The 23,639-nt window shown below is 36.5% G+C and overlaps 1 protein-coding gene across 1 annotated transcript in view; it reads right to left on the bottom strand.

Moving 5' to 3' along the window:
* Positions 1-23,639, bottom strand: part of PLA2R1 (phospholipase A2 receptor 1) — a 113,536-nt gene that overhangs the window by 18,225 nt on the left and 71,672 nt on the right. Inside the window, exons 13-21 of the mRNA XM_004743922.3 lie at positions 23,053-23,198; positions 19,725-19,809; positions 17,388-17,520; positions 16,776-16,811; positions 16,133-16,290; positions 10,819-10,883; positions 10,462-10,565; positions 8,783-8,922; positions 370-487 (exon numbers count right to left, since the gene is read on the bottom strand). Of these exons, the coding sequence (XP_004743979.1) occupies positions 370-487; positions 8,783-8,922; positions 10,462-10,565; positions 10,819-10,883; positions 16,133-16,290; positions 16,776-16,811; positions 17,388-17,520; positions 19,725-19,809; positions 23,053-23,198 (985 nt within the window). The remainder of the gene's footprint in view (positions 1-369; positions 488-8,782; positions 8,923-10,461; positions 10,566-10,818; positions 10,884-16,132; positions 16,291-16,775; positions 16,812-17,387; positions 17,521-19,724; positions 19,810-23,052; positions 23,199-23,639) is intronic.

The raw sequence follows: 23,639 nt of genomic DNA, 5'->3' as shown, positions 1-23,639 counted from the left end.
TAAACTGAAGTATACAATTGCCTAAATACCAAATACAAGCATACAGGTAAATCTAAAGGGATCTAAAATTATATCATGCAATTATAAAAGAATATACCACAGATTATTTTAGCCATTTAATAAAGATGACAAGTATGTCATTTTTTCCCACTGCTACTGGGGAGACAAAAGCTTCCAAAAATCAGCAGTTTATCTGTACTTTTATAGATGTCATGATATAAGCCTTAGAGGTTAAACTGAAAATTTATGTGTCATCAGTAATATAATACTTCAAATGTGGATTTGGAAATATTAGTATCTGGAGGAACATTTAAATAAATATTGGAATAAAAATGGTTATTTTTCCTGATTGAACATTGAGTACTCTACCTTGCTCCACCTCATTTTCAATGGTGACCAGTGTTCCCCCTGCTTCAACACAGAAATCTTGAGCGGATGTCCAGTTCTTCCAATCACTTGGGTCTTTGGAGGTTTTCACCAAAAGGCACTTTTGGAAAACATCAAAAAAAGCACTCATTTCCATATTTTTTTAAAAGAGTTAAAAACCTCCCAAAGACACTGAGGATCAATCTTCAGAATTCTTTATAATCTTCTGTAGCAGAAATGACTCATTTTTTTCTTTGAGCTGCTCCAAAGGTATGAAAGTAAAACAGAGGACCAGCTTTTAGGGTAAGTCAATATTTGCATGCATTTCTATCCAGCAGGAACAGAAGCAAGGATGTGTTTTGTTGTGCAGGATATCAGAACAATGTCTTCTGCTCAGTGAAAAATAGTATTCCTTTTAAAAAGGAGCCAGCCTGATTGCGAAGTGTATAGCAGTAGACTTAATTTTTTAAAAAATTTGGAGGTAGCAATTAACAGCTTAGTTCAATTTTATCTACAAAACATTTCTTCACTTTAAATGAGAGAGGAATACTAGGGAATCAAACCACATCGGATATTTAAATTCATTAATTCCTTGAGTTAGCTGTGTGGTTTGTAAGTCCACAAGGAAGAGTCAGAAAAGAGAAAAAAACAAAAAACAAAAAACAAAAAAACAAAAAAAAAAAACCCGAGCATAGTTGGAAGGAAAGCAAGGGCAGACCCAAGGAAACCTAGGACAGAGAAACAGAAAGGAGGGTGACCAATAGTGTCAATGGAACATAAAAAGAAGGCTGTGGGATTTGGCAGTGAGAATTGTTTGTTACTCATGAGACAATCATGTCTGTAGCATGGCAGGGTTTGTCATTATGGGGTGAGAAGTGGAACAGTAACTACTGGGCAGGTCAGGGAGGGTCAGAGAAATTTAAACTTGTTAATAGGGCCAGGTGGAGTCAGGGGAGAGGGAGAGAGAGAAAAGAAAGGCTATAGGAGATCAGGCAAAGTTCCAGAGAAGTCAGGAGAGACTGTAAACAAAGGATATTCCATGTGCACTATTCTCTTATCAATGAACACAAGCAAACCCAGTCATTGATAGGTTAGATCTCAAGATTTCACCACTGAGAAAACTCCAGTTACAAGATAATTCTAGGCTAGTGTGGAAGCCCACACTTGAGAGAGCATCCTTCCCCATCCTCCTTCAGAAAGACATCTTTCCTCATCCTTTAATTTCTATATTTCAGTCCCCCAATCCTTCCCCATCATCATAAACTCCCTAAATAGCAGAGAGACTCGCTCTTCTTTGAACATCACAACGAAGAAGTTCCCCAGTAAATATTTATGGAACATAATAACAGCCAACAGACCCTTAAGTAGTTGTCAAATGACATTCTCAGGCATTCTAGATTTAGTCCAATGATTCTCAAAGTGGAGCATTCAGTAATGTCTGGAGAAATTTTTGGTTGTCACAGCTCCAGCAGGGAGCTTTGCTTTTGGTGGGTAGAGTACAGGGATGCTGCCAAACATTCTGTAATGCACAGGTCAGTCCCCTCATAACAGAGACCTATCCAGCTCCAAATGTCAGTAGTGCCCAGGTTCTTTTCAGAACACAATCCTGATCATGTCACTTTCCAGTTTAAAACTATTAGGATTTTCCATACATATATACATACATACATAATGAATAAAACTATTAAGGATTGTCTATTCTTTTCAGGATAAAAACCATAAACACTGATGTAGCCTGGCGTTACCAACTAACAGAAGAAGTACATTTCCAATTCTTCTGGTCCTCTTTACCTTGTTTGCTTCACAAAGAAAGGGAATTGGCTTTAAAGGATTTTAATTTTATAACAACTATTCATTTATCTATTTCCTTTCATTTTGTCTCTTTTCTCTAATTACAAAGTCCAGTGAGTGGCACACACTAATTATTAGGCAGTCTTATCATTTAATGTGAATTCACCTTGTGTTCAGATAGTCACACTAATGAACGATTCATAAATACCAGTGAACCTCATTGGTTCAGTTAGCTCAATAAATCTTTCCATAAAACACACATATGCTCCCCTACCCTACCCTCTTACTCCCCATCCCCCCGTGTTTGCCTCAGCCACCATTTACTAGCTTGACTATTTCCTATTACCACAACTTCATCGTTTCTAAAAAAAAGCCAAACAAACCCCAACACATATTTACTAACACAGTTTGAAATGGTGTGATTAGTAATTAAAGCAAAGCAGTAAGATGAAGTACAGCACTCTTAATTTTAAATTGTTTACTTACTAACTAATTTGCAAAATGTGATCAAGTTTAACACATCTCTTATTATCACCGGGAATTAAGGATAGCCTATTGTATTGCAAACAAGTTTTGAACATAAAATTCTTTTTTTTAATCTCAAAGTCATTTCCAGCTCAAAATTTGAAAGTGGAATTTGTGACCTTTCCCCCAGACTTGGTCCCTTTCCAGTGTTCTTACTGATGTTGACTGGCAAAGTTAGCCATGTATTTATATAAGCTTGAAACCTGGGAAGCTCTTTGCCTTCCCCTTACATCCATGTTTCAATTACCATTTAGATATACATCCCATTTCTCAGAGCCTTCTCCCATTCTTCCCACTGCTGCCACATCACAGTCTCTGCCTTCTCTATCTTAGCGCAAACTCCTTCTCTCTTACCTGGATTATTACAGTAGCTTCCCAACCACTCTTAAAACCTTCCTTATCCTTGCCTTCCTCACATCTGTCTTTGCTATTGTGGCATGAATGATTCTTTTCAAAACTTAGTCCTGGTGTGTTCTTCTTTAGTTAAAATCCTTGAGGGGCTTCCTATTGTTCTTAGGATAAAAACAGAAACTCTTTTTCATTTCACTTTTCACATTCTAGTTCTCTATGCTTCTTTTAGTTTCTTCAATAGGTCCATTCCCTCTCACCACAGGACTTTAGTATACCCTGTACTTCCCTGCTTTTAATGCTTCCTGTCCATCTGACTACTTCAGTCAGGTTCTTCTGTTAAAAACTTTTAGAGAACTATGTAACTCCCTTTCATTGCATGTGTTACATTTATAGAGTCACCCTCCTGATTGGTTTGCTAATGTTTGTTCCCCCTCTAGTCTGCAAGCTACAAAAGAGAAGGGATTTTGTTTGTTTTTCCTTACCATCAAATTATCAATATCCAACATAGTTAAATGAATGAATGAATAAAGTGCTGATAATGTGAATACTTTTTTTCTTTTCTTTTTTTTTTTTTTTTAGAAAAGAGGAGAGTATCTTTTAAAGGAAAAGCTGTGTTGTGCATTTTGGCTAATTCCAAACTAGATGTGCAAAGCAGCCATTAGCACTCAATCCAGGTCCTTGTATAAAAATATGTGAATGGGACACCTGGGTGGCTCAGTCAGTTAAGTGTCAGCCTTCTGCTGACATGATCACAGAGTCCCAGGACTAAGCCCTGCATTGGGCTCCCTGCTCAGCGGGAAGTCTGCTTCTCCCACAGCCCTGCTCCTGTTCTTTCTCTCTCCCTCAAATCAATCAATCAATCAATCAATCTTTAAAAAATATGTGAGTAGAAGCATAAGAGTTAACCTACTATACACACAAGCACACGCACACTTAGAATTTTTTCTGCTTACAGCTCTGCTGTGACAAGTGTCTTAGATGACTCACTCTTTTAGGGGTAATTCCAGGTTAAGACTCATATATTATCAAACATAGAGGAGATAATTGATGAAACATTAAAAAGATGCTTAACTTCTGGTAGATGAGTGTAAAACTCTTAGAGGTGGATAATTAGTCAACTAACTAGGATTTTTTTCTTAGAAAAAACAAACAAACAAACAAAAGTATTCCCCGGAAAATGACAAAAAAGAAGCGAGAGAACCGTGATGTGAAAAATGTCATTGCTACCTCGCGGTTTTCCTTCTTTAACTTTGTTAATCAAGGGAGCCATCCCCACGGGGCTCTCCTTCTCTCCATTTTCAATCCTCCTATTATCAGTTTTTCTAATGATCTGATAAGCCCACTTATTCCAAGGTGTAGATGACAGATGAGGCAATCTCAGAAATACTGCCCTTAAAAAAAAAAAAAAAGAATCAAGGCAAAGGTGTGAGAAGCAAATGGTGGGATTTGAGCCATCTTAATGCAGGGGAAGGCCCGGTGGGTGAGGACACTTGGGGAACCTGAAACCTCACCCTGGGAAAGATCTCTTTTTTCAGGTAGCCTGCTGTGACAGTATTTTGTAGTCAAATCCTCTGAATGATTCAAAGACTAAGCTGTGCAACTTGTTGCATTGCTGGGCAAATATTGGCTACCCATTTGAATAACTGAGGGAGCTTTTAAAAAACACTGGTACGTAGATCCAATGCAGATTAATTAAATCAGAATCATTAGGATGCCCTTGCACCTTGACATTTTTTTTTTTTTTTCACCTTGACATTTTTAAAAAGCTCACAGGCTGATTCTAAATATTTGATCAGGGCTGTGAACTACTAATCTAGCCGTTAGTTATCAATAAAGATTTTTTTTTTAAATTTTGAGCTACACAAGGATTTTTAATTCTGCTCCAATCCTGCTTCAGAAAGTCTTTCTCCTTTTGTGTTCATGTTTGTGCCTTACTCATGCCCCTTTCTCTTCCTTTCAAAGGAGGCATTCACTTGCTCTCCTGCCCTGAGTCTGCTCCATCATCAACTGCTACCATGCCTCTATACATACATACTCAATATGCTTACACAAGAGAAAACATGGACTGGAGTTCAGCTGTGCAGATGAAGAAGTTTGGGGAGAGGATAATAACCAAGTTCTGAACCAAAAACAACCATTGAGAGTTTCTGAGAATTATTTCTCTAATGCCAAGGATTTGATTTGCTATGAATTTCCTTAAAATATCCTCTTTTACACATGGGAGAAATACTGATTAGTAACTAAAACAGTCATGTTCATACTTCGGGGTTGCTCACTGTCTGTAGTAAAAGTGTGATTTTGAGACAAGCTAGGCATTCCTTTGTGGCTTTTCCATATAGAGCACTCTAGGATGCATCTGTTCTAATAGTCTCAAGGTACAAAAATTGACTGAAAATAAACCAAAACTTTAATATAAGAGCTAAAACTGTAAACCTCTTAGAAGAAACATAAGAAATAAAATTTTATGACTTTGGGTTTGGCAACCTTTCCTTAGATATGGCATCAAAAGCATGAATGACAAAAGAAAAATTAGATAAATTGGACTTCATTAAAATTTAAATAAAATTATTATTTTTTATTTTATTATATTTTAAATAAAATTATTAAAATTTGATACATCTGTGTATCAAAGGACATTAGAAGAGGCAATCTATAGAACAGGAGAGAATGCTTGCAAAACATGCATCTGATAAGAGCTTAATATCTAGAATATATAAAGAACTCCTACAACTCAACAATGAAAAGACAAATGACCCAAATAAAGCTGGGCAAAGGACTTGAGTAGACATTTTCCAAAGATAGTATACAAGTTGCCAATAAGCAAATGGAAAGATACTTAGTATCATTAGCCATTAGGGAAGTCTAAATCAAACCACAATGACATAACACTAGACATGCACTCAGATGGCAATAATAAAAAAGATAATAATAAGTGGTGTTAAAGATGTGGAGAAGGGGCACCTGAGTGGCTCAGTCTGTTAAGTGCTGCCTTTGGCTTTGGTGGTGATCCCAGGGCCCTGAGATTGAACCCCGAGCCAGGACACCTGCTCAGTGGGGAAGTCTGTTTCTCCCTCTACCCCTCCCCCTGCTTAAGCTCTCTCTCTCTCAAATAAATAAATAAAATCTTAAAAAAAAATATGTGAAGAAATTCCTACCATATAGTTCTGGCAGGCTTGTAAAATGGTTTAACCACATGAAAAACAGTTTACTGTTTCCTCAAAAAGTTAAACATAGAATTGATATATGATATAGCAATTCCATTCCTAGATGTATATACCCTAAAGAAGTGAAAACAGGGACTTCACTAGATATATGAATGCCACTGTTCACTGTAGATTTATTTACCATAACCAGAAAGTAGAAACAACCCAAGTCCATCAACAGATGAAAGAAAAAAGAAAATATGACATGGACTATTATTCAGTCATAAAAAGGGATGGAGTTCTGATACATACTATTAATATGGATAAACTCTGAAAACATTATGCAGAGTGAAATAAGCCAGAAACAAAAGGACAAATATTATATGAATTCACGTATATGAAATATCTAGACAGGCAAATTCAGAGATAGGAAATAGATTAGAACTCATCATGGGCTGGAGAGAGAGGGATTGGGAGTTATTGCTTAATAGTTACACAGTTTCGGTTTGGGATAATGATAAATTTGGGAAATAAAGAGGATGGCTGAACAACATTGTGAATGTAATTAATACCACTGAACTGTACATTAAAAAATTTTATTTTAAATATATGCTACCACAGTAGAATAGCTTAAAGAGAACTAATTGTCAAAGATTTTAATTCAAAACTTAGTTTTCAGGGCGCCTGGGTGGCTCAGTGGGTTAAAGCCTCTGCCTTTGGCTCAGGTCATGATCCCAGGGTCCTGGGATGGAGCCCTGCATTGGGCTCTCTGCTCGACAGGGAACTTGCTTCCCCCCCCCTTTTCCTGCCTGTGATCTCTGTATGACTTGTGATCTCTGTCTGTGAAATAAATAAATAAAATCTTCAAAACTTAGTTTTCTGTTGAATACTTCCTATATTTTTTATATTGAAATGTATAACTGGTAGATTTTATAGTTTGGGAAAATAGGAATCAGACAGAAAATACTATTAAAAATGTATCTCAATACCATAAAGTTTTAGAAAACAACTATATTTTAGAAGATATCTCATAGTGCCACAGATTGTGTCATGGGGCTAATTCTTAAATTCTCTTATGAAATGACAACTGTAGGAAAGAGACAAGACTACCAGATTCAAAGGTCAGAAAACCTGAAGCTGATTCTCAACCTGACACTTATTTGCTGTGAAGTTTCAGAAAAAGCACACTATGTTATTACTCTTGGTCTTCTTATATATAAGAGGGAATAACAATTCTGTGTATTTAAACGATTAAATAAAATAAGATATATATCTATGATCACCTAGAAAAACTCTTAGCCACAAGGTGGAAGAAACCCAAATGTTCATTAATGGGTGAGTAGAAAAACAAAATATGGTATAAACATATAGTGGAATATTAGTCTCAAAAAGGAAGGAAATTCTGCAATATGCTCTAACATGGATGAACCTGGGGGACAATCTGTTTAGTAAAATAAACCAGTCACAAAAAGATAAATAATGTCTTATCTGTAGTATCTAAAGTAGTTACATTACTAGGAACAGAAAGTAGAATGGTGGTTGCCAGAGATTGGGGGAGGGAGAATGGAGGGTTATTGTTTATTGGATTTAGGGTTTCAGTTTTACAAGATGAAAAAGGTCTGCAGATTCATTGCATAACAATGTGAATATACTTAGCACTATTGTACTATACACTTAAAAATGGTTAAGATGGTAAACTCTATATTATGTGAATATTACCACAGTTTAAAAAAGCCAATGCCAAATATATATTAGGTGCTCATCAAATGCATGTAAAATCCAAATGGCCCCATATCACAAATTAACAATGAGAAGAAGTTCACGAAGAAGAGAAAAGGCTCTGCCATATGTAACTGAACATATGGATTGAAAACTGACTGTCCACAGTCAAAGAGCAATTTATTATTAGCATATTAAATTATGACACAGTTTGGGCTTTTCCATTATCAAAGAATGAAATATTTATAATTTGGGATGCATTTTAATTACTTCCACCTAAGGCCTATAAAGTTATTTTATTATAAAGCATAAGAAGTGGAGGGAAAGTTTTGGCCTTAATTGGAGGCAGTATCAGAAATAATAAATCTGGCTTACAATATCCCCACTGGCAATTAAAAAAAAATTTCAATTCTGCATAGAAGCACCAGCTTTATGAGGCTCAAGATGACACTGACTGAGTTCCGTTATTAGTGGGTCAATTCACAAGGCGGGGCGGAGCTCTGTGCCTGCTCCAGGCAGGGAAGACACAAAAGGAGAAGATGCAGACTGTACCCTCTGGAGTTGACAGCTCATTTGGGGGCAGGGCCTAGTTACACAGGCTCACAGGCATCATGCCTAAAGAAACAGTCACACAGCACAATGAATGACTGTGTCAATAGCAAAAACTAAGTATACCAATGAAGGGTGGTGCCACGGCTGTTTCCTTATTCCTAGAGGTTTGCTCCTACCTACACTGAAAACTCTATCTTGAAAGTTGTGACCAAAAAAAATTCCAGGTCCTAATGGACAACTCCTGGTTTTTCAAAGCCACACCCACTCTTTGATTATGTTCTAAAATAAACATCTAAAAAACAGAAACAAAGGCAACATTTTGAAAAAGAATTTACCTTATAGTTAAAATATAGCCATCCTCTGGGACATGTTCCGTGTTGTTTTGGGGTCTTTTCCTCTTTCTCTATGATCCAAACCTTCTTTCGCTTACAGATGCTAGGCATAGAAACGGAACACTCTTCAGTAGCCCATAGTCCTAGAAGAGTAAATGGGTTAGAAATGACATGGAACAATGCTGGCTCTTAGTAGGTGTTCTTTATCACATTATGACTGCTGATGGTTTATCATACTTTCTTTAATCTAGAAATTCAACTAAACTCCTAATGGTAGAGTTCTCTAACAATAAGAACAAACTGGGCAGGGTGCTAAATCAGTAAATCTAATTCAAGAATGTAGAAATTTTGCAAATGCAAAGCAAACAAACCCCAACTAACCAAAATACTACAGTTGAAATCACAGAACTGATTGAAATCCTGAGAATATTTGGTTTGATTAACAAAAGAATGCAGAGTAATATTTTTGTTTTAAAATATTCAACTTCAATATAAGGAGAAAAAATATTCTAAAACCATAAATGATCATTTCTAATTTATAATTCTTTAGCAAATACACAGTTTTGAAAAATTAACTCAGTAACTTCTAAGAAAGAAGCAGTTTTTGACACTGGCTCTTAAAAAAAAACAGGCATACATATACATGCCCTCAGGAAGATATATCCCAAAGTCCTTAGCCTCCTGGAAAATGTATTTTAATTTAGAAGAGCTCTATTTTCAGAGTAAAGGTTATAGAATGCATTTCATTAGCATTCAAGCTATAAATCCCAGAATAGGGCAAGGATGCATGTAAATTGCAAAGGCAGTTTCAGTTTTCTAGTGTGAGGGATATAAGCCAAAAAATGTTGGCATTTTGAAGGAGGGGCTGGAATGCTATTTTTAATGCAAAGTAGCTTCTAGTCTTCCAGAATCACAAAACAGCCTTTCTGTAGGCTGTTGTGACACCTGCTGGCAAAAGAGAGCTGATTAACAACGTGGTTTTTCCTTTTCTCTGCAGAAACCCTTACACTAAGGATTGCTTTCCATACTTATCCCTTTTCTGATTTGGGGCACAGGTTCCTTATAAATCCGTTAAAGGTCAGGAACATAATTACCTTTTATAGGATAGAAAGAGTGGGATGGATAACACTGTACTGATGGACTGAATTCAATTTAAAAACCCATCTTAAAGGTACATGTATTTCTAAATACAGCCTGCAAGTAGTTGGTGTTCTATGGCAAAAGCAGTTAGTGCCAAGTATTAAAAAAATACTGAACTCAATGAAAATTTTTCTTAAATGGGAAAGTGGGAGGAAATTCCAAGGGGTTAAAGTTCTGGCCAATTATAACTGAATCATGAAGAAGAGATTTTTAAAATGGGCCCATATTGAAATTTTTTAGAGGCTTGTATCTATCAGGCATATTTTTGACCAGTTTCACTCGGTCTATTTCTGGTGCTGTTCTGGTGCATGAGGAATGACTTGTCTGGTTGTAATTCATTTCCAAAAACATGAATGCTGGAATTAACTGTAGGAATGGCCATCCTTAACACTTAAGACTAATGAAACTCACCACATTCAATTAAAAAGCAAGCTAGCCAAACAAAACCTTCTCACTGAACTAATGCAATGAAAAGGAAACTTTAAGCCTTCTGAAAAATTTTAGTTTGTATTATAAACCTCAAAATGGATAAATAAAATAACCTGTTATGGATGAAATGAAGCCGCATCTCTGGCTCTGATTATTCGTAGATCCTTCTCCTCCTTCGTCCCAGTTCTGGTATATTACTGGCGCTCCATCTCTCCAGCTGTAGGTAAATTAAGAATTTTAGGGTCTTCTTTTATTCCGTATGTTTAATCTCCAACACCATTCTTGGAGTTCTGGGGTAATTTTTATTAAATTAAAAAGATACTCATATCTTTGTTTAGAGAAATGAAAATTTATAAGTTAAAGATAACATCTGACGGCTACTCAACAACTGATCACTAAAATCTCATCCAATCATTCTGCAAATAAAACCTGTCAAACAAAATAAAATGCAAATAGATCTAGTTCCATACCGAAATCCATCATTGGCTTTTTCTTCTTGAAGTCCAATCCACCAATTTACACCAAACTTTGATAGCTATTAAAGAGAAAAAAAAGAAAATGTCAGCTTTTATCCTACTTGTTTTCCCTTTTCACTATTAGGATTAATGGGGTTCCTGTTAATAGCTTTCTATTCTTCAGTATTTTACTCAATTATCTAAAGAAGAGTACACTAAGGCCTAGCATCTTGAGAGAACCCGAAACTTCATTATTTCCAAATAGTCCCTCCTCATTATGTAGGAAATTGGAATCAAATACTGAAAATCTTTCTTACAACGCTCCCGATGTATTTAAAAGTAAATTTTCTAACTCTCAAATAGGGCTTTAAGCAGTAATATTGTAAAGTAAAATAGGATGTGGACTCCTTTTTTTTGACTAAATATTCAGTGGTTTCTCATCTCAGTGATTTATAGTTCACTGCATATGTCACACTGTTCGAAAAACAGTTCAAGGCACCAAGACATCAATAGTAAAAAGGATTTTGAATTTTTGGCATTAGCCTGATTGTTAAGCTTTTAAACTTGAGTATTAGCACCCTCCCCATTTTAATAGAGAGACACAAGATAGGACAAAGGAATACTACAGAACTTCCACTGCTTAAAAACCAGAAAATTATTTCTATATTTTACTAATTTTGTACCATTATTTATCACACAGATCTCAGTGCAATAAAGTATAAAATGAAACAGCATGTTCACGCAGGTGTGCGTGCACACACCCACACACACACACATTTCAGCAAATGTAATACTGGACTTATGACCCAGGAAATTGAAATTCCCTTTTTACCTATAAAAGAGGAAGAATCAGTAAGGATTTCTAAGACCTCTAAATCAATATACTTTATTGTGTGTATGTGAAATGTAACTTAATTTTTAAGCTAAAAACCTGTTAATTTGAAGGCATTGTATATTTAAATTCATACTTCATTTCTTCTGTAAAAATTGGAGAATACATGTTAAGATATCTGTATTTTTTTCCACATGAATGTTGGGTCATCATACAACAGAATCTAATAGCTTTCTAACATTTTAATTTATAAACAGATATTTTTATTCCTTGAACAGTGTGGCTGTCTGCTATACCAGCAATTTGAGAATAATGCAAGATGGAACAGCTATAATTTGGGATCCCTGAGGTGTTGTTTCATGGACATGTTCTTACATGCTGAATTTAGATTCCCATTGTCAGGCTTTGGAATGGGTCCATTGAGACTGGCTGTGAACTCAGTGGGAGAACCACAACAATTTCATTCAATCTAAAGAGGTCTCATGTGCGACAATAGTGGAAATCATGGCCTGCTTGTTCACTGCCCCAATTAAGGACCTCTAAAGAGAAATTATAACTACTACATGTTAAGTGACATATTTATTGCCACCTCAATTACAGCATGGTGATCCTCCACATGGCCCATCACAACCTGTTGTGATACGGAATAGAACCGCAAGCTAGAAGGACAAGCTAGAAGATTTCCAGCGTGAGAAAAGAATCCATGGTGAAAAATATAGGTGTTGTAAATTTTAGCTTAGGTATCAAATTACAAAAAAAAGACTGATTAATATTCTTTCATATAAAAAATGTAATATGACAACAGATTTCATAACATGAACTATATTTTATTACTGTCATTATAGATAGCATCATATGGGAAGAATACTTATTAAAAAATAAAATACAGCAAGAGGCAACATAATCTATGAAGTAACTGATCTATGAAATAATGTAAGGAAAAGTAACCTGTCATATGTTCAAATGTTTCCATCAAAAATAATCAAAACTAAGTTATTTTAAGGGTTTAAAACACTGTATTTTGGAGGATGACTAATATATTTGATATATTTTTGCTAGAAGTATTTAGATATGAAATTATTTTTTAAAAGATTTTATGTATTTATGCCAGAGACAGTATGAGAGAGAGAGAGAGAGCACAAGGAAAGGGTGCAGAGGGAAAGGGAGAAGCAGGCTTCCTGCTGAGCAGGGAGACTGATGCAGGGCTCAGTTCTTGGACCCTGGCATCATGACCTGAGCCAACTGCAGTTGCTTAAGTGACTGAGCCACCCAGGTGCCCCTAGACATGAAATTAAAATAAGAAGGACTTGCAATTTTGAAATGCAAATATTGTACAATGCAGCATAAAAATGTTAGCGGATTAATTGGCTAGCAGTTCATGTTAAACAACTCCTAAAGTGCTTATGGCTTTTTACTGTTTTGGCTGAATCTACCCAAAATGACAGCTCAAAAAAGAAGTACTCAAAAAATTCACTCTCATCATGCCTGTGGCATTCTGTTATTCAAAGAGAAAATACTGACTAACCACTTTTTCAAGACAGAAACATCTTGTTTTAAAAAAATCTGCTTCAGATTTAAAAAATTGCACCCAGCTTTCTTTTTCAATAGTTAGTTCTTTTATTTTCCAACTAAATGCTATTTTTGCTTTTCACATTTCTGAGTTACTACTCTTTATAGGGAAACTATACAACACAAATGTAATACTAAAAATACTTAATTAGGGGCACCTAGGTGGCTCAGTCAAGCTTAAGCATCTGCCTTTGGCTCAGGGCAGGATCCCAGGATCCTGGGATTGAACCCCGCATTGGACTTGCTTCTCAGCAGAGTCCGCCTCTCTCTCTCTCCTTGCTGCTCATGCTCTCTCTCACTATCTCTGTCTCTCTCTCTCTCTCAAATAAATAAATAAAATCTTTAAACAATATTTAATTACTATTCTGATTCTTCCTGCACTCACAGGATAAGTATGCCACAAAAGTGAGTGGTATGATCTCTACATGTTTAGTTCCTCATCCTGGAATAAAAAGAATTTCTGGGCAGATTCATTCTAGTAGAACATTCATTGATATGGAATTGCTTACTCATGAAGTGTAAATGGTCACCATAAATGTCACTACTACCACCTAACACAGCCATAGATTATGTGATAATAAGAACTGCTTTGGGAATATACAGCTTTCTTCTTTCTAAATTGATACCCTTTTCCCGTAGCTCCCTTGCCCCTTTCCAGTCTACACATTTAAAACCATCCAGTAATTTTCTTTTGTAGTACAGTGTGGTGTTAGATCAGTCAGCTGCTCACCCATCATGCTGACAGAGCGTTCTGTATCAACATGGTTACAGACTGTGTTGCAATTTTGCCATGTAAGACACCACAAGGTTTGTCTGGTTTGATATCACAGCTAGGTCCAGGGTCGTGGCAGTAGCTCTCAAACAGCTAAACCCATAGATTTTACTATTCCCTTCTACAGGAGATATTAACCCTGCCATCCTCACTGGCTTGCCAACCACTAATAATTGGGAGAGTGAATTCAGGGAAAGGTGAAGAGAGGAGACCTGCCGATACTCCTAGGGGAGCTAAGCTCTCTTGGAAAGATCTAAAGAAGGTTTCATTGCTCATGTCTACAGAGCTGGCACCATCTTTTGGAGAGGGATTTTAGAACTCTTTTTGATTTTTATGTAACGAAGACATTGTGCTCTTATATTCCCCCTACACTGCCGTTCTGCTGCCAGCAGAAGGTTTTTAAATAACCCTGTAAGTCAGATGGCCTGGGTTCACTTCCAGATTCTATCACTTAGCTGCTGTGGAAGTAACCAAGTTGCTTCACCTCTTTGGAGTTTTAGCTTCCTTAACTGTAAAATGTACTAATAATAGACTTCCCACAGAGAGTCCTTGGAAAGATTGAATGCCATTAAATATTAGTACTGAGTGCAGTGCCAGACACAATTATAAGTATTGGCCAAAAATCAGTTCCATTTGAGACATGCACTTTGTCCTATCGATGGATGAACTGGTTTTCAGACATTGACCTGATGTCTTGTTATTGCCACTAGGAATGTTGTTTTGTTAAAGAAACAAACATATTTTCTGACATGCGGATGCTTAAAATGGATTTGGCTTGAGTGTTCCATTTATACTAGAGGAAGAGTGGTAAAAAAATTTAGCACACAAACTAATAGTGGGGAGTATCTTGTTTTTGTGGTTGGTCTATCACTGAGACTCTATAGGACTGTGGAGCTGTCACCCAACACCCCTGTTTTTCAGCTTTTTCCGTTACAACTCAGTAGTAGTCCTGACCTACCTGCACCTTGCAGACTGTCTATGCATCAAACAGGATTATAGAAATGGAAAAGGTCCATGAGCTGTAAGGGAAGACATTTCTCTTACATGCCAAGGATGCTTTAAATATACAGTTTCATTTTAACTATCAACTTACAAATGTAAAAAGATGATAGCTCAAGAAAGGATTCCTGGCGATTGTGAAATAATGTTAAATTATGGAAAAGAAAAAAATTTTTTTTCTTACTTTCAGAGATTTCCTAGGGAAAATGGGAGTGAGTTTCCCCCCTTGGTAACGTGTTGATAATTTGTGCATGTTGCTCCCTTTTCACTTACAATTATTTCCAGCTTTTTAAAAACAGAGACTCTGTCTTATTTTTGTGTTCTTGACATGTTTAGGTCTTTGACAAATATCACAATGCCTGACACATACCTATGCTCAATAAGCGCCTGTTGAAGAAATACACTGAAAACGTACACTATTCCTTGGTAGTTTGCTTCATTATTTAACAGGTTTTGTATTCTCCTTTCCAATTGGCCTAGCTCCTCAAAGATTGTCCAAGTCTTTATCTTAAATTGAAATGGAAAACCACTCCTTATAATTTTCTGAATACTGAGTCTTTATAGACTTAAAAGTACTATATTATTGTAAGTAAAATTCAACTTTGAAATAGTCATGCACATGAACCATCCCACCACCTCCCCGCCCCACATACACCTTGTCCCTCATTTATGCTTTATTTTCCTCCATGGCATTTATCTATTTATCTTTTAATAAAATATTATGTAATGCTATGGACTATATTGATTACAGTCTTTCTTCCTAGACTAGAGTATAAGCTCCCTTAGGGCAGGAATTTGGTCTATTTTAATCACTGATAGAGCCCCAGCCCTTAGAAGAGTAGACTCTGAATAAGTATGTGTTGGATGATTGGACGAGCCTCATTAAAGCAATAAAACTCTACTTACTCATAACTGTTGCTCATAGAGCTATTGCTAATAGAGAATGAAGGTAAGTGAAATGATTGACCAACATAGTAAAGCTGTGTTTCCATTATTTTCTCTTAATTCCTATGACAGGAAGAAAATTAATTCTCAAAAATCTGTGGCTTTAAATGAAACTTAAATGTATGTCTGAATTCAAATTAAAAAAAAAATCCCCCCAATGACAGAAGAAGGAGCTAAGTTCTGAATTTCTCATGGTTAATTGAACTTAATACCGCTTTAATTTTGCTGTGGATAAATTCTTGCTCATGTGCAGAATGAATTGTGAGAAGATCACCACGCAGCCAGCTACAGACAAACTCAAAGGAGGGCCATTCTGCAGCATAGGTATGAAAAAGATACTCCGCATCCTGATAAAAGAGCCAGGGTGCATCTGAAAAACAACAAAAACAAAAAAACAAAAGCCAATGCAAATGCTACAAATTCCATTGACTGATATAATGCAGACAAATAGGCTATGCTATGACTGACCCCTAAATTTGTAATTTGGTCACTTAGCATTAAAAAAAAAGTGTGTGTGTGTGTGTGTGTTTGTGTATGTGTGTTATACATAAGTAAGTATATTTACACACACTTTACTAAGCATATAATTTGCTTATTTTCTTGTTTTTTCTCATCTAAGGAATTTCATTTGTATTGCAAGATCTGGGATAAAAGCATATTTTAAAATCACATGTCACAAAATAGTGTTAAGCTATAATATAAATCTTTCATCATTTAATGACTTTTATTAATTTGACCATTAATTAATTTGAACAAATCAGTTCTAGGTTGACTTAAGTAATGGTATATAATGGTATATAATGGTATATAATGGCACGTAGTTAGAAATTCAAGAATTGCCAGGATAGTTCTTACCATACTGATACCAGGGTGGAATCTTGGGTCTCACATCTGCAAAGTGAAAGCAAATCACCTTGAGTGACCTTTCTTCACAAGGACGCCATCTCTGAATTACTTCAGCTCTAACCATGGTATTTTGTACTTTGCTTTTAAAGAGACCATTTCCAGGTATTTCGTGCTGTTTGAAATACGGTTAGTTCTCACACTTGAAGAGAAGGCTCACAAGAAGCCTCTGGTTAAAGAAGAAAGGATGCGAACACTTGTCAAGGGCCTACTCTGTGTCACAAATGGCGTTAGGTTCTTTCACTTACTCATTTGACAAGTAATTTTGTTTGCTTGTAATGTCACAGTGACATTTCTTCCGGGTTGTACGCGAAAAATACCATATTCCACAATAGAGTTGGTTATCCTCATTTCCTAGTAATTAAATTAGCATACTGCTCTCATGTTACTTTTCTCATTCCCTTGTAAGACATTCTTTGCTAAAATGGTTCAGTTTGGTTTGTCACGATGGTGGTTGGTACTGTAGTCCAGGATGTTTAAATCTTAGATTCTGTAACTCTTCACTTGGAAAAGTGCTGCAGATTATTAGAAAGCAACATATAGTGAAGATCTTAATATTTTTACCTCTTGGAATTTTGCATATCCATTCACGTTTGGAACTGCAGTGCAAGGGCAGCAATGTTTTATTTGCCTTATAAACAGCACAATTTCTTGCATCTTCTCCAAAATAAGTATTGTCTAAAAATGAAGAGACAACCTGCAGCGGATGAAGTTTGTTATTTCTTAACGATGATCCCCCACAAAAAGGTTCAAAAGATCAAAAGAGACATCTCTGTAAATAAATCACCACAGACTTCTGGAGGAAGCTTAAGAAATGTCTGGATAAGATTGCAGTTAAAGATTGGTCCACATTTGTGAAGAACAAACTAACCAAACTAGCATTTTTCCTTAAAGATGCTTTTTTTCTTAAAAAGAGGCAAGCAATTCCTTTCTCCAGAAGGAACAAATCAGACCCAGGCTTCCGAACTTTCACCGTTGTCTCACTGGCCACAACAGGCTAGCCCTGGTACCCCTGGTACCCTGGGTAAACTTCTGGAAGGCTCTCATCTGTCAGATTTGGGTCTCATCTGTGATGTAGATTTCTTTCGCATATACACTAAGCTTTTAGTCTTTAATTACTAAATTCGAAATTATCGCTAGCTTTAATTGAGAAACTATCCAAAGCTTTCCATGTTTGGTCATGTGAGAGGGATGTTAAATAAAAATTTGGTCATCTCAATGATTTAACGGCTACCTGACAGAAGAGTGGATGGACCACAGGTAAAACCGGAGCAAAACTTTGGAAAAAAGAGGATATTTGAAACATTTATACTCCTCCTCAAACACGTACACAACTGCACAACAACTCCTTTAACTTAAAAATATGTAAGCTCAGATTTAGACAATAGTGGGAGTTTGAAGATTTGTTTTGTCCTGTAGGGAGTAGTAGTGAGCAACTCCATGCACTGCTTCATGGCTTTATCTCTGAACCAAACTTTACTCTGAACCAAACTGTCTATTCCTCTCAATCACTAATAAGATGGTTTTACTAAAACAAAAGGAAGCATTCTCAACCTCTATATAAAATCACATTTCATTTTCCAGGTGCCACACTGACATTAACTACCCAACTGTGCCATGTGGTGACTGCCATTTATGCCGCAGGAGGGCCTTGCTAAGTTTCTTTTGCTCTCTGGGCCTCAGTTTCTTTGATAGCATAGTAGATGGAGGGAGCACGTGATCTCTAAGGTCTCTTCTTGCTCTCGGGTCCTGATACCCTTCTCAGAGAAGCAGTGATGGAACAGAGGTTTATGTGTGTATGTGTGTGTGTGTGTGTGTGTGTGTGTGTGTGATATGTTATATGTTTAGCTAGCATATCCTTGTTATGTTTGTTTTCCACATATTGTTTTCCACAGATCCTTGCCATAAATTTTCTCTAGTGGGGCTAGAGAGCATTTTTCTCTATTGATCTTTACTATTTCTAAGTTTGGCTGCTGATATTTCCCAGCTAGGAGATATAGCATCATGGCTTTAGAGGGCTGGGTCTCCTATGCATTATTTTAGGCAAACTCTGTAAGCATTCTAATAACCACTGCACGGAATCATTATAAGGGTGAAATGAGATCATGCGGCAGTGCGTTCAACCCTTGTCTGCAATATAATTTGGGCTCAATAAATAGGAGCTTCATTAAGTGCTCACTGCTGTCTCTTGTTGGCCTCCTAGTTCACAGGTGTAACTGAATACATTGATTTTGCATGTGTCCTCAGATGGATCTCATTTTAATCTGGGATATGGCTTCATTTTCCCCCTATCATCTTGAGGAAAATAGGAGAATTCCTCATTGCATATGAAAAAAAAAATGTCATAGTGACTTCCATCTTTCCTTCACAGAGGCTTTTACAAGTATGAGGCTGAAAGAAAAGCAAGTTTTTTCCCCCCAGCTGAGTAACTTGCTCTGGTTGAGAAAGAGAAGGTATTTCTAAGGCTGGCATCTGTCCTTTTAGAGGTAAACCAAAATGGTTCTTTTCATTGTGATCTGGACAAGGGTCCCACATTCCTATAATTAGGTGCTAAGCTAGAGAGGGAAGGTGGAGTAAAGAAAGCCCAATATTATTTTAAACAATAGTTGCTTCTTTCTCAAGACTTTTCACTTGGGAGATAGTTTGGGGAGTTTTGGAGATTTTGATTCCTTTCTAGGATGAGATTCTACAGCTGGCCTCTGAACTATATGGTTAGTGAATGTTTCTCAGGACTTTGCAGAAATATCTCCTATGGTACCAAGATCTGGTACAGTTTTTGATCTGGGTCTGAGTCACAGGAAATACAGTCATTACTTCCAGGTTCTCTTGGTTGGTTGACCAAAGTGTTCCAGGGCCCCCTTAATGAATTCACTTCCTTGTCTTCAGTTTGGAAAAACTTACAGGAGTCCCATCAGCCCACTCCCACGAGCCAGCATTCAGTGGGTTTCTTTTATTAAATCCAATCCAAAACTGCCTTTCTTCTGTCCTGTGAAGAGAAAAACAAAACAAAACCCTTGGCTCTTCCTACTGAATTCACAATATAATGTAATAGGCTTAAGAAATATTTTGAAGTATTTATGTGCACAGGAAACAGCTGATACTCCTGGCAGGATTGATCAGTCAGTAAACATTTATTGAGCATTTCCTATATGCAAAACCTGAGCTATGAGATGAATGTAGAGAAGATTAGCCTGGCTTCCTATTTCTCTTGGCTTGTATGGTGTGCTCACTGGCGACATACAGTTGGGGGAGAAGTTAGCCTATATTGAGAACACTGCTTTCTCATGTTCATTAGGAATGGCTACACACTTTAAGCAGAATAAGAACACATGAAAGCAAATTGGTAAGAAATTTTGGACGGTCTTTTTCTCTAGAGGACTTTTTACTACTTTGCTATGTGTATTTACCACTCTCCTATGCTTCGATTTGTTGCTTTTTTGTCAAATGTTCATATATTCTTTGGAAGTTAATTACTATCACCCCCTTTAACAAAAGGTACACAGCAGATTTTGGTTCTTGTTTTTTCAGATCCCAACATAAATAATTTCGCAGCAAATCAGTCTAAGGCACAGTAGATTAACTTCAGTAGTCACCACTGGTTTAGACTTGGTAAGAATCCCCACAGAGAACCATCTTTCCTCCAATTAGGCAGAGGACAAATACATCAAACCACAGAGTACTCAATAAATCAACCAATAAAGTCTAATTGTACAATGAACCATCTCACTAAGATAATTTTCTGAGAATAATTTGGAGAATTAAAGATTTAAAAGATTCAGAAGTCATGACAGATGCTTTATTTTCGTTAGTGCAATGAAGCAAGCCTATTCTGAAGCATCCTCTTCTCAGATATGTGAGCTATTGTGCCTGAACAATACAAATGAAAGGAAAATATGACTTAGAAATCTGTGAGATCATTGGGGCCCGGTTGGTGATTGCCATTATTGCAATTTACAGTTTGCAAGGTTGTGGAGGGGAGAGTGCTGCCTTAAGGTTAAGCCAGGTATCTTAACATCCGTGACCTAGGCTGGGAATTCCTATCACTCTCCTGCCTTGAGAACTTTTTATTTCTTTCCTTACTGAGTTCAGAGTTCTACATTTTTCCTGAAATGTATTGGCTTCTAAATGGTATTAATTTTCTCTTCATCAGTTTGCTGTAATTGTATAATTTTTAATAATATGATAAATAATAAAATAGAAATTTAAAAGCAGTGCCATAAGAAGCAGCATGCATGCTACTATGACAACTGGTTTATTTGCTATAATCAAGCATGAGATTTTGTTAAATTCCTGGAAGTCTGGATACAAAGTAATACAGCTTTTCTGATTAAGTGCTAAAGATTAATAATTTGATAGATGCTTGGAATTAAATTCCACAAGAAATTTCAAGAGTGTGAACTTACATAAATAGAAACGACAGAATGATATTTGATTTTACAGCAAATTTGGAAGCAGTTTGCTTGTGGTTATTTCATATAGCAAACCTCACTATGCTCAAGTATGAAAGGATGTTTTGCAAGGGGCTAAAGTCATGAAGCAAAGTTACAACTTAGGATGATGGAGACTATCCCATATCCCTTAAATCTGTGGCCCCACACCAGACTTCCAGTCCAATAATCAGGAAGCCTCTTGAACTTTTCTTCAGTTTCAGAGAATCTGACTCAGCAGCTCTGGTGTGAGACCAGAGTGCTCCGTGTCAAAAGGTGTCCCAAATGAGTGTGAGAATCAGCCAGATTTGGGAAACATGGTTTAGGTCAGCATTTCCCACAGAGACTAACAGTTCCATGGGATGTTGATAAGTGTCCTCAAAAAAAGAGGCTTGAGGCTTCTTTCTGGAAGCTTTTACAATGCTAAAGCATATGGCAAATATCCAGGTTTGTGCCTTTTTTTGTAAACATATTTGACCATTTTCCCCCAACAGTACTCTGTAAGACTCATATGGGGAGATGTTGTCAAAGTCTCCTACTGTTAAGGTCATTACTGTAGAGACTAGAGATGAATAGTTTGATAGATAATTGCATATTAATCTTCATTTGGAGTGTCCTAAAGGAAACTTAAGGGGAAGGCCAGGATTTTCCTCAAAAAATAGTTTGGGATTTTCTCTGTAATTCAGGCAAGTGTTTCATTGAGACTCCAGATTTCCAGAGCTTGGAGCATAGTACCTGGTGTTACATTTGTTTTTATTAAATAAATGTATAGAGCCATGGAACCATAGTGCCTTGGGGCAGGACTTTTGTCTGTCTTGTCTTTTGCGTTCTCTAGCCAGTTCTGCAATATAAAAGTACCCCTCCCATGGGAGATAGTCCAAAAATGTATGCTAACTGACAAGAACATTTGAGATAAAGAAGCCAGTGGATGAGAAGATTCACTAAAAGAGAACATAATGGCTGTCCTCAAATATTCAAAAATACAGTCCACTTGATCTGTATTGCTCTGTACTAGAAAGTTGATCTTTGAACTCAGCCTCCAACAACGGAATGGGTTTTCTCCCAAATAAGGAGCACTCTGAAAGGAATTATGCAGATAGTAGGTGACCACAGCAATATAGTGGAAGGAATTTTTTGCACTGGGTAAAAGGTAGCACAAGACTTCTACATTTCTTCAAATTTAAATTAAATTAATTTTCTAACTCCATGTAATTCAAGATTCTGAAACTCACAAGATCAATACTGACAAGTGAATGCCTATTTCCTCAAATGTAAAATTAGGACCTGGATTGAATTTTGTTGTTTTTTTTTTTTTCTATCAGTGGGACTTTTTTTTATTTTTCCCAAACAAAATCTTACATGGACTTCTATTGTATAAAAAATAAGCAGAAGTGGAGCTGGTGATCAGTGATGGAATTAGGGCCTCTTCCCACTTGGTCCCCTCCTGGTCTTGGGGTTCCAGGACTCTCAGGATCCTCAGACAACACTTTGAAAATCATGGGGTTAGATAATTTGAGTTTGGCAGAAAAGCTCTAAAATTCTGATTCGAGGTACATAGGAAAGATTTCAAATATCAAAACGGTTGCCACTTTGTTCTTTGTTTTATGGAATGAGAACTTGGTGCAATATAAATATAAGACCATATGTATATATTTTTCTTTCACAACTAATGGCTAGTTGGTTTTAGGCTTAAAACAAATACTTGAGATTTTAAACAAATATCTGGGATACTCATTCCTAATAAGTCATTACTGGGAAATAGAAAATTTGATTACATTTTTTCAAAATTAACAAGTATTTACCTATTAAATTTTGAATGTAAAAGCTCATTCACAAAATTCTCTTCCTCAATATGGGCAAAGCTTGCAAGGTGAGCACCAAATTCTTCACAAAATGCTTCTGCTTCTCTCCATGTTCTTTTCATCAGGACTTTTTCACTATGAAATACCTGGTTTAGTAGGACAAAAAAAAGTTGACACTATCATGGATAAGGTGAGGCTGTTTAATTCTGGACAAGAAAATAACAGTATTATAATTGTCATTATTCTATATTAAAAGCTTGACCCAGTAGGGAGAAATAACATTTATTGAACTAGAATGTGTCTATGCTTCGTAAAACTATCTCATTTTATTCTCACAACAAATTCATGAGGAGGATATAATGAGCTCAATTTTATAAATAAGGTCCTTGAGGACTCTTTTTTTCCCTCTAAATTTCCTGTAACTGGCATATACATGTCCCTAAATAAATGTTTGTTAAGCGACGAGGTCAGGCTATGAGAGATTACAAATTTCTAGTCACACAGCTACAAACAGGCAGAGCTCGCATCCGATCTGGTGCTCCTTGCTTCAAGGGCCCATGAATTTCTATCTCACCAGATTGCCTTCA

This window comes from Mustela putorius, unplaced genomic scaffold (assembly GCF_011764305.1).
Source record: "Mustela putorius furo isolate JIRA1106 unplaced genomic scaffold, ASM1176430v1.1 tig00003869_pilon_pilon_pilon, whole genome shotgun sequence".
Classification (NCBI taxonomy): domain Eukaryota; kingdom Metazoa; phylum Chordata; class Mammalia; order Carnivora; family Mustelidae; genus Mustela; species Mustela putorius.
This window is presented reverse-complemented; position numbering and strand designations above follow the sequence as displayed.